At 41.6% G+C, this 15,929-nt stretch overlaps 1 protein-coding gene across 1 annotated transcript; it reads left to right on the forward strand.

The window, feature by feature from the left end:
• Nucleotides 1-7,720: 7,720 nt before the first annotated feature.
• On the forward strand, nt 7,721-14,972 carry LOC117534366 (syntaxin-10-like; the record flags this gene model as incomplete). The annotated part of the gene is given in 4 exon segments (XM_034198541.1): nt 7,721-7,889; nt 8,616-8,691; nt 13,472-13,565; nt 14,878-14,972. Coding segments are annotated over 4 exon segments (300 nt in total), but the record flags the coding sequence as incomplete, so codon positions are not given.
• Between the last annotated feature and the right edge of the window lie 957 nt (nt 14,973-15,929).

The raw sequence follows: 15,929 nt of genomic DNA on the forward strand, positions 1-15,929 counted from the left end.
ATATGTTTATATGAGCGGTCAAAATCCCATGCTCATAAAATGCTACTATATCTTTTTCTCTTCATTCCCCACGCCCCAAAATGAACAAATAAATAAATAAATATACCAATTTTAGGAAAAGTAAGGAAGTTTGAGCAGTGTGGGTTTTATATTAACAGAGTTTCACATATTTCAAAACGTGAAGTGTAATAACTGCAGGTTGCCTCCCTGTCAGAATGACAAAGATCCTCAGTGAAGCTCGAGCCCATGTTTCACTACATTGTAAGTACAACTTATTAAAAAGATCAGTTCAATGCAGCTAATGTCGTCTTAGTGTTATTGCTTGATGTTAAAATTGGTTTGCCATGAATTTAGTGATGGATTGTAAACATTTGAAATGTAGCATTTAAGTGTTTCTCAGTTACTGTTGTTGTTTTAATAAATCAGACACTGATGGTGCAGCGCTGTAGGCCTAACTGTACCTAGGCATTTTTTCCTTAACAAATTGTTTTGCGCTGATCAGGGGGTACTTTTCTGAATCTTTTTTTCAAAGGGGTACATGATTGAAAAAAGTTTGAGAACCACTGCCTTAAGGGATGATCCCTGACATCACTTACACTAAGGGAACTTCCTGACCTTTGTGTTCATTTTATCCAACAAAGTTTTATATGAGTACAACTGAAATACAACTCTTTTCACATTTGGCGTCTCTGTTAGAAAGGGCAACAAAAAATATGATTATACTCCTTCTTTAATGTCCCTTTACTTAAAGAGGCCCATACAAATAAGGGGACCTATCATGCAAAATGCATAAAGATGTGTCCCCCGGTGCGTCAGGGAACTCACGCAGGGTCAGAAAAATAAAACCCTCTCTCTTTTCCTCCGTAACCAAATCTCTAAAAACGGGGGTACAACGAGCGGATACAGATTTGCTGCCGATATGACGTAATTTCCGATGGTGGACCCACAGAGAGTTGCTATCAGAAACAATGCCTGACGTGTTTTGGACGTCTTTGTTTACATTAGCTAGCCTCGCTAACACTCAGAGCTAACCTGTACTGGAGAGCACATGTGTTTAAAAAGCAGGAAATAAAAAAAGGAACTCACCTTGTGATAAACCCGCAAGAGAAAAAGCATTTGAGATCCATACTGTTTCAGAAATAATCTTTGATGTGGTTTAGAACAGGATGCCGTTCTATCACAGCAGAATTTAACTTTATCTCCGGTAGAATTCTGATCAGGCATTAGCTCCGCCTCCTCTTTGTGCCTCGCGTTTCTCTAATGGTGCATCAGTGCGGAGCGCGGTTTAAAGCGTGCCGTGCCGCGCCCGTTTTTGGTTGCTTTTGTGGAAATGCGCCATAACAGGGCTGCAAAAGAGGGGTATGAGCACGAGGCATGGCTACAATGGGGGATCTGTTTGGAATGTTAACCCTGAGATGCATAAGTGGGTCTTTTTTGACCTGGTGAGGTGGTTTTCTCTCAAAAAAATTATCATTTAATATTCCAGCTATTCCTCAAAAAACATGTTTTGGATATCATGCCATTCAAATTTTTCATTTAAATGTTAAGAAATTGTAGTTTTTGTATTTCCACCGCAAGCTTCCATAACTGGGTCAAAAATGACACGCATGCATTTCTATGGAATTTCGTATTTTTTTCAAAATGTAAAAAATAATTATACAATTATAAATAGTGAAAAATTAAATATAGAATATTTCTAGTGTGAACCAAAATATAATACTAAATATTATACAAGTGATTTTTCTTAACCAAAATGACAAAAATGGCATAAACACATTATTCTAATACGGGTCCTTTTTGACCCACTTATGGAAGAGTGTAGTCACTCGTGCAGGGTTAAGCAAAACACTTCACAGACATGTTTTGTATAGGTTAGGCCCTACAATATGTTTCCAATATAGCATATAAGGTCCACTTTGAGTAAAGAATCAAAATACTTCCTCCACCACTGTTGGTGTGTATACAGGACTTTCAGACGTGTGAACTGTAAAATATTTAAAAATGTATGCTTAAAAATAAAGCATGCATCAGGTTAATGAACAGATGGTTCGGAGAAAATTATGCTATTTTTATGAATTATATTTCTGACTCACAGTGTGACTTAGAGGACGTTTATAACCCTGTCTGTGAATTTTCACAGGGGGTGAAGGCAGGAAGTGTTGAGAGGGTGGAGGTGAGAGGAGGGGTGAGGAGGAGAGGGGAGGAAACAGGATGAGGACAGGAAGGAAGGAGCTACAGGACAGGGTGGGTTCCAGAGAGAAACCCCTAGGAATACAGACGGGAGGGACAGGAAGCAGAGCTGAGAGAACAAGATGCAGGATTTGATGAGCATGCAGGATTTATTTCACAGCAACACCCAAAACCACTGTGTATTAATGTGGATCCTTCATGGATTCATTTTGAATGAGATTTATCTCAAATGTGCAGAGGTTTTGTCAGCTTCTGTCAGTTATCCATTTATTTTTAACTGACGACATTTACATTTAAACTGTAATTAATGTTGTGATTTTTATATTTGAATGACTCTGTAAAGTGTCTTTGAGTTTCGAGAAGAGCGCTCTTTAAATAAAATGCATTATTATTATTAAACAGTTTGTTGGATGCTGGAAAAATTCCTACTATCTTTTTTTGTTTTTGGACAACTCGTCATCCCTTATCACCTTAATGGTTGGTTGTGTCTCAGACCCCACTCACACGCAAACGCAAATTAAACGCAAACGATATCAAAAAAGTCTTCCGTTCACACGAGACCGCTCTGGAGACGCTGTAGTACATTCGCCGGGCCTGTAAGTGGCGCTGTACTTTCGCCACAAAATACACCAAAAGCAGAGAAGAAGACCCCCGAGCATGGTTGCCATGGTTGCCCTTCTGTTTATGCCCCGCAGTGGATTTAGCAGTTCATGTAATTCATGTCAATCAATCAATCAATGTTTATGTATATAGCCCAATATCACAAATGTTACATTTGTCTCAGTGGTCTTCACAGTGTGTACAGAATATCAGTATGACAATACGACACCCTCTGTCCTTAGACCCTCTGTCCTCAGACCCTCTGTCCTCAGACCCTCTGTCCTTAGACCCTCTGTCCTTAGACCCTCTGTCCTTAAACCCTCTGCCCTCAGACCCTCTGTCCTTAGACCCTCTGTCCTTAGACCCTCTGTCCTTAGACCCTCTGTCCTTAGACCCTCACATCGTACAAGGAAAAACTTCCAGAGAGAAACCCACAGTTTAAAGGGGAACATGGGAGAAACCTCAGGGAGAGCAACAGAGGAGGGATCCCTCTCCCAGGACGGACAGACGTGCAATAGATGCCGTGTGTAAATTGAAAAGATAATACATTTGCAACATAGGTAGTCCAAATGTTTGGAAATGCATGTGTGTATAATAGGAAGATGAATCCACGAGGATATCCATCCAGGACCTATGATCCAGGACCACAGCCACGACTCAAGATCCAGGGCTCGCGATCCAGGACAGAGGAGCGCAGGATCATCCATGACTCCGGATCCCGGCGTATATAGACACCAAAAAGAAAGACATTTGGGGAAGCTGGGTTAATCGGAACATGAGAGTACACAGGTACAGACAGAGAGAAGGAAGAAGTAAGATGTCCCCCGACAAACTAAGCCTATATCAGCAAAACTAGGGGCTGAATCTAATCAGCCCTAACTATAAGCTTTATCAAAAAGGAAGGTCTTAAGCGCACTCTTAAAAACGGATAGGGTGTCTGCCGCCCGAACACAAACTGGAAGCTGATTCCACAAATGTGGAGCTTGATAAGAAAAGGCTCTGGCTCCCATTGCACTTTTAGAGACTCGAGGAACAAGTCATGTAATTCTCCATGTCCACTTGTTGCTGATGGTTGTGAGGAGCTGTAGATTTTGCACTAACATCTGTAGCATGCGGTGACAGTAGGGAGACCAAGGACAGTTATAACACGGGTCGGTTGTAACACCTTCAATATCTCCAATCACAAACAAGCCAGAGTGATGAAACTCACTCTGCACATGCGCAGTTAGATGGTAAGATCGCTGAGAAAAAAAGGAGCCACGTTTGAATTTCTTGCGTAAGATATCAGCAAAAGTTTCTGAGGTAAAATATTAACTACAATTATATGATGTATTTTTTGGATACTGTCTTGAGTTCAAATGTCTAGGAATCCAAACTAGTATTATTAGAATCACTGTTTTGTAAGCTACAAATATAACTAGCTAAATATTGGTCAAGCTAGCAACCAGGCAGGTTCACAGGGGGTGGAAGCAAGACTGGTGGTCCTGGGACGGTTGTAACGGGACGGTTGTAACATGGCACATTTACAATGATGGCTCATTTGCTTGAATGATCAATTGTTCATTCAAGCATACAGTTGTATTGTTGGTTGGTGTGCATTGTCCCTGTAAAAATAAACGGAATATAATACTGTACAGTAGGCCTAAAGTGTGTGTGTGTGTGTTTACAGTATGCCACATGTCAGAAAGAGGAAGACAGACAGGGGAGTGCCTTTGCTCTGCTGCAGAGAGCCTCAAATGAAGTGCAGGAGGGCAAATCATTCAGGGAAGTGGCAAAGTCCCTGGATATATGCCGTGTCACCCTGTACCGGTTCCATACAAAGAGGCTGAGGTTGGAGAGTCAGGGATCACAAACACCCCCAAGAGTAGGCTACTGGACACCAAAGAAGGTGTTCTCAACAGAGCAGGAGATGCTTTTGAGAGACTACCTGATGGAGGCAGCTGGTTTATATTATGGTCTCAGCTCAAAGGAGGTAGGTCCACATCATTAAGGTAGAAGCACCTCTCAGAGAACAGTTTAATCCTTCACAGAGGATGATGCTGTGTGTTATCTGTTATCCTGTTCATTGCTCATTGTTTGTTGGAGGATATGTGAAACCACATTCAAATCTTGTTGCCTTAGAATTTGACATCTTTCCCTATTTGTTGTCATGTAGTGTGAAAAAGGTAACCGTTATTAACATGTTACAACCGTGCCTGGCATGTGTTACAACTGTCCCTGTACACAAGGACAGTTGTAACAGTTGAGTTTTTAAAAAAAAATACATTTTCCAACCTGTAATTATTTCATAAAAACATCTTAAATACATTGTTTCAGTAGCTGACATATTGATAATGTATAATATAGCAAAATGGCTATCCTATTGTAAATGGTTTTTTACTTATTGGGGAAAAACCGAAAAAGTGTTGCAACTGTCCCTGGTCTCCCTAGCTACTGACCATGCTACAGCAGTGAGCAGCAGAGGCGGGGAGAGGCGGGGCTATGGCTTCATCGTTATCAGGAAATGATCGTATGGGCGTACACACTGAGCCGTTTGGCCCCGTTTGCAGATCTATCCACCTTGGGACCCGTTATCGTCTGCGGGGTCCGTGTCCGCGGTTCCGTTACGGCCTCGTGTGAACGAACGGGATATACGCGAGAGAAAAGTATCAGATACAACCGTTTATGTTCTCGTGTAAACAGCGCCTCAGATAATACATAATTGTGAATGTAATGTAATTGAATAATTAAGTGGAGGGTCGGTTGTTCGATCCCCCCGTGGTCAACATGTTTAAGTTGTATCAGATAAATTGAAATGTAGGAAACGTTGACAAATATTTCAGATTATTCCAGGTTTTTAGATTTTCCTTTATTGCATACTTGTGACAGTTTAATGAGAGGATAGGTATTTTAGTCGCATATCATTTAATCCCCCTATAAACACATGTCCACACGTAAACACAAGACAATAAAGCGTCATCAATTCATGAAAATAAAGATTTCTTTACATTAAAATAAAGTATTTTATCAGAAGTTTGATTTGTAACATAAATAAAATGCACATTTGTCATATGTGACAGATATGTTGTAACTGTACGGTCATTAAAGCAAATTAAATGTTACAGGTGTTCATTCATTAAATCATTGTTGGTTAAGTAAAGAATGAACTTCTACTGTCAACATCACATTTTAGGGGTGCAACACTTTCATTTTCTACACTTTATTGGCTTTGTATACCACACTGGAAGTGCACAAAACACTTATTTGGTCTCATTATGCACATGTTTTCACCATGAAAGATCATTCCTACAGCAGCTGAGAAAACAATCTCAACATAACATGACATTAGCAGCTTTTCAGGACATTTCAGAATCACATTACAGGATTTTCTAGGATACAGATGTTGCACAGTTGTCATAAAAGTGTATTCATGTGTGTATTCTTCCAGGACAACCCCCCCCCCCCCCGCTCCTGCTCTACTGTGCCAAGCTATATTTGGACAGTGTGTAAACAGAGGGTTTAAAAGCATTGCATTTCTTTCTCTCTGTGTAAACTATCATATGGTCATTTACTACAAACTCCTGCAGCAGCTGCAACCAGTCGATGTTACCGTGGCAACTAATCTCATACAGATGTGTAACAGGAAGTCCTTTTCTGTCCCGAAAAGCCCCGAGACCATTTCTCCAGACTTAGAGACAGATTTGTTTACGCTACAGTTTTTGGTTGTATTACTTGTTGGAGCTATATAAGGGTTTATGTTATTTAGTCATTACATATTTATTTTCCAGCTGTTTTTGTTTGAATTAAATGAGTCATTATTTATCAGTAAGTTCAGTTGCAGCAGTTCTCTGTGCTTTTAGTTCGAAGGAGGCTTTGGGCACCTGGTGATTAGTATATATATATATATATAGTATTATACCAGAGGTGGTAGAAGTACTCAGACCTTGTTCTTGAGTAAAAGTAGAAGTACTCAGGTCTTGTACTTGAGTAAAAGTAGAAGTACTCAGGTCTTGTACTTGAGTAAAAGTACTCAGATCTTGAACTTGAGTAAAAGTAGAAGTACTCAGATGTTGTACTAGAGTAAAAGTACTCAGATCTTGTACTTGAGTAAAAGTAGAAGTATTCAGATCTTGTACTTGAGTAAAAGTAGAAGTACTCAGGTCTTGTACTTGAGTAAAAGTAGAAGTACTCAGATCCTGTACTTGAGTAAAAGTAGAAGTACTCAGGTCTTGTACTTGAGTAAAAGTAGAAGTACTCAGGTCTTGTACTTGAGTAAAAGTAGAAGTACTCAGATCTTGTACTTGAGTAAAAGTAGAAGTACTCAGGTCTTGTACTTGAGTAAAAGTAGAAGTACCAGAGTGTAGGAATACTCTGTTCCAGTAAAAGTCCTGCATTCAAAATGTTCCTCAAGTGAAAGTAGAAAAGTATTCTCATCAAAATATAGTGAAAGTAGCGACAGTGAAAGTAGTCGTTGTGCAGATTGGTCCATTTCAGAATAATATATATGATATGTTTTATAATGATTGATCATTAAAGTGTTCTCAAAGCTGGTGAAGGTGCAGCTAGTCTGAATGACTTTGTATACTGCAGGGTAGCTGGTGGATTTACTCCAGGTGGAACTAAAGTCTGATTCAACAATTGATCATATTTCACATCATTCATCCAGATCTGTGAAGTAACTAAAGGGATTAAATACATGTAGTGGAGTCAAAGTACACCATTTACCTCTGAGCTGTAGTGGGGTAGAAGCACAAAGTAGCAGTAGGCCTACATGTAAATACTAAAGTAAAGTACAAGTACCTCTATATTGTACTTAAATACAGTACCTTTAAGTTTCTTTACACCTCTGCTTACATCTCATAATTTGGATTTGCAGGATACATTGTACCTTTTCTGTGGCGCAAACAGGCTTCCATACTTTCCCGTTTACTGGTTTAAGAAAAAACAACAATTGAAACGAAGGTCCACGGACTATCCACGACTGAGTGTTATGATATTTAGGTTACCTAAATAAGTATAAACTATTGATCTCTTTCTGCACAGTGCGCATGCGCGTGAAGAGAACAGGAAGTAACGTTCAGCATCATGTCAGTAGAAGATCCATTTTTCGTTGTGAAAGGGTAAGAAATGTACAAATGAAGACCTTAAACTCAACAAAACGCCAAGCTGACCCTTTTCTATAACATGTTAAAAGCTTAACCTGACAGTGAGTTAGTGTTTTCATTTAAAACAAAGTTATATTAGCGAAGTTAAGGCTAATGCTAGCTGTAGCTAACTAGCATCAGAGCTACAAGCTAATCAGTTTGTTTACGTTTGTTTCGACTAAAAAAGAGTCTCTTCCGCTCTGAGTCATCTCTGAGATGTGCCTTTGTTTGATCTGGCTGTTAGTGAGGAGACGAAAGGAGGACGTGGGGCTGTTGTCAGGCAGTTTACAAAGGGCTGTGAAGTTAGAGAAGGATGCGAACTGTTAGCTTCTGTTTGTTGTGGTTAAACAAGGAGCAGGAGCCAGGTGTCAGAGAGGAGGACGAAGGACACTGCTACTGCACACCTCCAATAGGATGCATGCTTTGACTGTATGCGGGTTTTGAAGGACATTCCTATCTTAATGACACTAAATAATAAATAAATACTTCATAAATGTTACCCTGTCAAAAATGTGTGTGTGTGTGTGTGTGTGTGTGTGTGTGTGTGTGTGTGTGTGTGTGTGTGTGTGTGTGTGTGTGTGTGTGTGTGTGTGTGTGTGTGTGTGTGTGTGTGTGTGTGTGTGTGTGTGTGTGTGTGTGTGTGTGTGTGTGTGTGTGTGTGTTGTGTGTGTGTGTGTGTGTGTGTTGTGTGTGTTCGTTCAGAGAGGTGCAGAAGGCCCTCTCTCGTGCTCGGGGGCTGTTTGACAGATGGGAGGAGCTGCTGCAGGAAGGCACTCAGGTGAGCATCTCTCTCTCACACCTGAGGCCTGTACTACGAAGCCGGATTTTCGCTTAGCGGCTAACTTCAGGGAAAACTCTGGGTTTCCGGTCCTACGACGCTGGTTCTCTTCTTAGCGGGCTAGATCTCCATGGTAACTTATGCTGAGCGGCTAACCTGGGGGGTATACTACGAAGCAGGATTTTCGTTTAGCAAGATAACTTCTGGGATTTCCGGTACTACGAAAGCTGGTTCACTTTTTAGCGGGCTAGATCGCCATGGTGATTTATCCTGGAACCTAGCCTGTGCTCCGAAGCAGGATAGGTTCCAGGATAAGAGATCAACTCAGCGAAAGCACCACGCCTGCTGACCAATCAGAGCTCAGTGTGCGGAGGAAATACAGTTTGCAGGAAAGACGGCCGGCCAAAATCACCGACTGTGTGAACGTGAAAATGAATAGAACATCACCTCCATCTTCAGAGCAATCTGACTATTATACTATTATATATATTAAATATCTGCCACAACATAAGTAACCGGATCAAAGTAACATTACGTACAGTCCGCGGCACTGAGTGCAGACGTCGATGTGTCCCATTATCATTCATATCACATCATAATGTATCATATATCTCCTTATCTGAGTCAGCTGAGCCGTATCCGTGCAACACTCACAGTGTCACATACTGTATGCAGAAGTATTATTTTAAGCAACACATTAAGTTGACGAAACACTCGAGTCAAATGTAATGAAAGTCAGATGGTGTTTTAGACGGGCAGTGATATCATAAACCTGTTAATGTACGCATTCAAACACTTGTTCTGTTACCAGCTGTATTCACCTTGCAGGTGCAGCTCTGTGGCTTTGATCCTGGATCAAGTGTTTAAGTCATGGATGTTTAAAGTTTAACTTCTTCATATGTCTAATATTACAGTTCACTTTTCATTCAGGAAGTATGACGCTGCGCTGTCAGTACGCTTCTCCATGTTTGTGATTGGTCAAATGTTGCTAGCCCCGCCCCTTTCATGTGAACGCGCACTCAGCCGGACAGAGAAACCCTGGCTTGAGTTACCGAGTTGATAACCAGCGCCGTAGGACCGCTTAGCGAGTTGTTAGGATTAGGTGAGCCGGGTAACTCAAACATATCCAGGGTCTGTTGAACTCATTCATCGTACAGGCCTCTGTACACTGTCACTGACCTGAGCTGTGAAACACTGAGTCATGCAGCTCCTCTTTCTAACATGTTTAACACACCAGGAACAAGAGGGCAGGATCTAAAGCCAGTGTCTATTGAGTCCAAGAAAGCGATTAGACGCTTTTATCCACAGCGACTCACATACTCAATACTGTGGGCAATCCCCACAGGAGCAACTTGGGGTGAAGTGTCTCAGGGACACAACGACATGCTGACTGCAGTGGGGTTTGAACCTGCTGTGACCCCTGATCCCAACACCAACGCACAAGTTCTAGGGATGCATATTGTTGACTTTTTTACGATACCGATACTCAACCGATTATTGTCATCATGCGTCGCTTTCCACCTTCTTCTCCAGTAGGACTCAGATGAGGGTGTTTTGTTTCTTTCCGTTAACCGTCAAGTGGGAAATACGTTTTTTTTTGTGTGTGTTTCTCTTAGTATCCTAAGATACCGTTATGTTTGGCTGTAAAAAAAAAATATATATATATTATTATGAAGGGCAGACCATCTATTTGTATTTATTTGTTTTTTTAGAAAGGGAACATAAGATGTTATTCTTCTCCCTGCTCCTTTCCGCTCAATGGTGTTTTGGTAGAGTCATGCTTTGTGGCAATTATTGTACATTTGGTTTTGCGTACCATGAGCGGGACAAATAAAAATGAAATTAAATACATATCGTGATACTTTGAAAATGTATCATCCCACAACTACTCCCATGAAGCGCTTTACGATATAGTTAACATGTCAAATTAATATTCAATTCAATTGTGGGACTTCTTGGACCTTTTAGTTCTGAACAAACAATGAAAGATACATACAAAATATGAAGAAAACCGATGATGGAATATCTTTTATAACACATCAGGTGTGCCGCGTGAATGGCACATCTTGCAAACAGACCGTTATAATTCATGTTAAACCTGAGATTTGACTAGAGAACAAATAAATAATAGAATAAAGGTCATGAGATCTCGGGATTGCACAAACATCATCTTTAAAGGCAAGGCAAGTTTATTTATATAGCACTTTTCAACACAAGGCAATTCAAAGTGCTTTACAAAAAATGAAAGACATTAAGAAAATGGCATTTAAAATCAGTCATTAAAAAGAAAAGCTAATAAAATAAACATTAAAAGAAAAAGTACATGGATAAAAGTTACAGTGCAGTTTAAGATATGAATAGTTCAATTAAAAGCAGCGACAAAAAGAAAAGTCTTCAGCCTGGATTTAAAATCAACATGCTTTCACTGGTGAGAGAAAACAAATCCCATCACAGTTCATTTGTGGGACTTTTACCTTTCTAGTATTGAACAAACAAAAATACATCAAATATGAAGAAAAACGATTATGCAATCTAATTTATAAGACTCGCCGTCACGGGCCACGGACTCACTTCTAAAATTAAATTTAAATATATATATATTTTTTTTTTTAAAGTATCGAAACCGGATCTGATTTCGGTACGGTATACCGTAGCCACCAGTAACCTGTATTTCGGTAATACCGGATACCGGTATGCATCCCTACGCACAACCCACTGCACCACACGCCTCCATAACAAACATCAAATAAATAATAATAATGCATTACATTTTTTATTAGAGCGCTTTTACAGGTGCTCAAAGCGCTTTAAACGTACACATTACACATATTAGACATGTAAGAGTCATTACTGCGGACATTACCCACAGGAGCAAATGCGGGTGAAGTGTCTTGCCCAAGGACACAACGGCCTGACGCAGTGGCGGCCGAGGCGGGATTCGCCAACGCCCCTTGATCTGATGACCAACGCTCTAACCACTGCGCCAAAACCGCCCAAATATACAAATCAAAGGGAATAAGGCCAGGCTGGTTCATTTATATCACACATGTCAACAACAAGGCAATTCAAAGTGCTTTACTAAAGTCATTAGGATACATATTATACAGTTACGTTTCAATATTCACTAATATAGTCTAATAGTGTTTAATATCCTGGTTGTTGATTGGCTATACTTTTGACTATATGAGGTACATCATATGTTCCCTATACTTACGTGTGCTTCACTTTTTACTGTCCCTTGTATAATTGTCAACGTTTAGCTTCGTCTTTCCTGTCCTACTGTGATGTTTGCGTGCGTCCAAATGTTGTATATTTAGCATTTGCTTCTGTTGTATCTACTTCTATTAAATTGCCGTGCTTTAAAGGTCTCTTGGTATCTAACATATGTCATGATTCATTTAGATCTTGCCCTCTAGAGCTCGATAGAAAGCATCACTGGACTGCAAGCTATTAAGTAGGGCTGCACGATATTGGAAAAAACGGACATTGCGATATTTTCTCCCTCTGCGATATGACAGTTTTATTTGTCCGCATACCATCCTTCCTTGAACTTTAATTAAATACAATTGGTATTTTTTAAACAATATTTAACCGGATGAAGGATTTTAGTCACGGACTTCTGGATCTTAAGTTCTCAGAGCAACAAGCTGAGCTAGCTCGGTTAGCAGCGCCGAACTGACATGAGAGCCACGCGAGTTTTCCTTTTGTAGCAAGCAGCAAAATAATTGTAACATGTTTGAGTTCATTTGCCTACTTAATATCACACGTCCTAAAAATAAATAAATCCTGCAACACATTAAGTAAATATGAGTATCGCGTTATGCGCATGCGCGATACTCACATCCTAAAGCACTTTGAATTGCCTCTAGCCTCATCCCAATACCCCTCCTCGACTCCTCCTTTCCCTCACTCGCCTCCCTTCCTTGCGTCTTAGCTCCGCCTCCGTAAGATGCGAGCGAGAGACACGAGGAGGTGACGCGAGGACAGAGGAGTCCTCAGGTATTAATTGGGATGTCCTCGTTCACTCAAACGTCACTCTTAAACGACGTCTGTTAATGATGACATGTGCACAGCTGTATCCCCTCTCATTGGGCTGAACTGAAGAACCTTTAGAACCGGCCCATTTCTGGTTAAATATTTATTTAAATTAATGAATCTTTCTCTTGTTAGTCAAGGAATTCAATGTATGATGGTTGGTCCTGCTTTTGTGTTCCGTTTTGGTGTAAAATGTCCTACATTTAAATAAAAATATAATGATAGTAATGTGAAGCCTTTTAGAAATGAATTGCACATAATAATTCCCACGGAGCTGTGAGCACTTATACATTTATGTGACGCTTTTCCACTCATCTTCCAGTTGTCGGTTTTCCTCTGTTGAAATGGACCAGCTGTGAAGGTGGGGGCGAGTAGTGAAAACACTTCCACGTAGTCTGCTCGCGTGTATCCTCCCTTTCGTATCCTCCCTCACCCCTCCTCCCTTTCGTATCCTCCCTCACCCCTCCTCCCTTTCGTATCCTCCCTCACCCCTCCTCCCTTTCGTATCCTCCCTCAACCCTCCCTCCCTCACCCCTCCTCGACTCCTCCGTGTGCATTTCAGCTATTGGGACGTCCTTCAACATGGCGTGTCTTGATCGATTTCCGGGTCAAGTCCCGGAGGAGGGGAAGAGAGGAGTCGAGGAGGGGTATTGGGATGAGGCTATTGTGTCTGAAAATGTGCTCTATAAATAAACGTACCTTACCGTACACATAGTGAGTGTGTTTCTGTTTCTGCTGGTCTCAGGTCAGTCGGGATGAGCTGGACTGGAGTGCCAACGAGCTGAGGAACTGTCTGAGGGCCATCGACTGGGACCTGGAGGACCTCAGTGAGACCATCAGTATCCTTCACACTTTAGAGATTCCCTTATCTGCTCAGGCCTGACTGTATCTGCAAAACAACAACCAGCTGCTTTGTGTCACTCTCACCCTCTGTTCCCTTTATCTCTACACTTATAATAATACAGATTTATTTATACGGCACTTTTCACACATGCAGCTCAACGTGCTTTACAAAATGACACATCACAAGTTACAAACACACAACAAGAAATCCCCCTCAGATGATTAGGTACATGGAGCAACATGTAACATTTGATCAGGTTAATCGATTAACTAATTATTAATGAATCATGCTAGAGATGTATTAACCCTTTAACACCAGAACCACTTCTACAAACATGATAATTAAGACGTTATGGATCTATTATTGTAGAATGTCTTGTTATTGTCTCTTATTGGGTCAATTTTGAGGGATGAATAAGAACCAGATGCTTTTGACTGTTTCTGTGTAAAACACAGTGTGAGAGGAAAGTGAGACGTCAGCTGTACAGAGTTTCCCGCTGTGAAGAGAGAGAGGATTAAATCAAGGTGTAAAGTTCAGCTTTAGTGTCACAGAGTGTGTGAGCTGCTGGTTTCTATTCCCTGTGTGTGGTGAAAATATCCCTTCACACATCCTGTGGCAGGTTGTGGTGTTACTAAGAATTGAATAACAAAAAACAGCCACTGTGATAGTTGACACCTTTTGATTTAAAGATAGAAGAGTGTGTTTCCATCAGGTATCAGTGTGTGGCACTCTTAGGTCATTACAAGTGCTGAGTAGTGTATGAAACAGACGCATTTGAGTGTTTCTAATGGAAGAAGAGGAGAACCATATTTACCTTCGGGAAATTACCCTCACATTAAGACTGACACACAATTCAGGTGTGTGTGTGTGTGTGTGTGTGTGTGTGTGTGTGTGTGTGTGTGTGTGTGTGTGGTGGTTGTGTGTGTGTGGTGTGTGTGTGTGGTGTGTGTGTGTGTGTGTTGTGTGTGTGTGTGTGTGTGTGTGGTGTGTGTGTGTTGTGGTGTGTGTGTGTGGTGTGTGTGTGGTGTGTGGTGTGTGTGTGTGTGTGTGTGTGTGTGTGTGTGTGTGTGTGTGGGTGTGTGTGTGGTGTGTGTGTGTGTGTGTGTGTGTGTGTGTGTGTGTGTGTGTGTGTGTTGTGTGTGTGTGTGTGTGTGTGTGTGGTGTGTGTGTGTGTGTGTGTGTGTGTGTGTGTGTGTGTGTGTGTGTGTGTGTGTGTGTGTGTGTGTGGCGCTCGCTCGCTCGCTCGCTCGCTCGCTCGCTCGCTCGCTCGCTCGCTCGCTGTGTGTTGGGTCTTTAACTGGCCTCAGGCATCGTGGAGTCGAACCCAGGGAAGTTCAGACTGGGAGACGATGAGCTCCAGGAGAGGAGAGCCTTCGTGGAGCGCACCAGGACATCTGTGCAGGTACACTTTGAGGACTAAGATGTGTTTTTATCACTGATATATTTAAAATGTTGTATGTGACATCTCATGTATTGGAGTGTCAACATTAACCCTTTAAATACCTCACATTTTCAGTGAACTTCGGGAAGTGGAATCTTCTGAAAAAAACACTATATATTAAATCATGACTTACTTTATTTTCTTATGCTCACATATATATTTTTATCTTTCATGTATGTACTTTTAAAATGCAGCAAACCCGGCTTCTGACAGATACATCTATTACTGATATCATCTTTTGATATCATAGATATATCGATACTGAACCATTTTCCTGCGGATAAATAATGAAGATAAGCTTTAACAATTTAGAAACAGTAAAACCATTTCGCTGTCGGTCTCATAGAGAGCCATCCATCCATCCATCTTCTCCCGCTTATCCGTGGTCGGGTCTCGGGGGTAGCAGTTCCAGCAGAGAGCCCCAAACTTTCTTTTCCCTGGCGACATCAACCAGCTCTGACTGGGGAATCCCAAGGCGCTCCCAGGCCAGCGAAGAGATATAATCCCTCCACCTGGTCCTAGGTCTACCCCTTGGTCTCTTCCCAGCTGGACGTGCCTGGAACACCTACCTAGGGAGGCGCCCAGGTGGCATCCTAACTAGGTGCCCGAACCACCTCAACTGGCTCCTTTCGACGCGAAGGAGGAGCGGCTCAACTCCGAGTCCCTCCCTGATGACCGAACTTCTCACCTTATCCCTAAGGGAGACACCAGCCACCCTGCGGAGAAAACCCATCTCGGCCGCTTGTATCCGCGATCTCGTTCTTTCGGTCATGACCCATCCTTCATGACCATAGGTGAGGGTAGGAACGAAAATGGCCCGGTAGACAGAGAGCTTTGCCTTCTGGCTCAGCTCCCTTTTCGTCACAACGGTGCGGTAAAGCGACTGCAGTACCGCTCCCGCTGCTCCGATTCTCCGGC

Source organism: Gymnodraco acuticeps, unplaced genomic scaffold, assembly GCF_902827175.1.
Source record: "Gymnodraco acuticeps unplaced genomic scaffold, fGymAcu1.1, whole genome shotgun sequence".
Taxonomy (NCBI): domain Eukaryota; kingdom Metazoa; phylum Chordata; class Actinopteri; order Perciformes; family Bathydraconidae; genus Gymnodraco; species Gymnodraco acuticeps.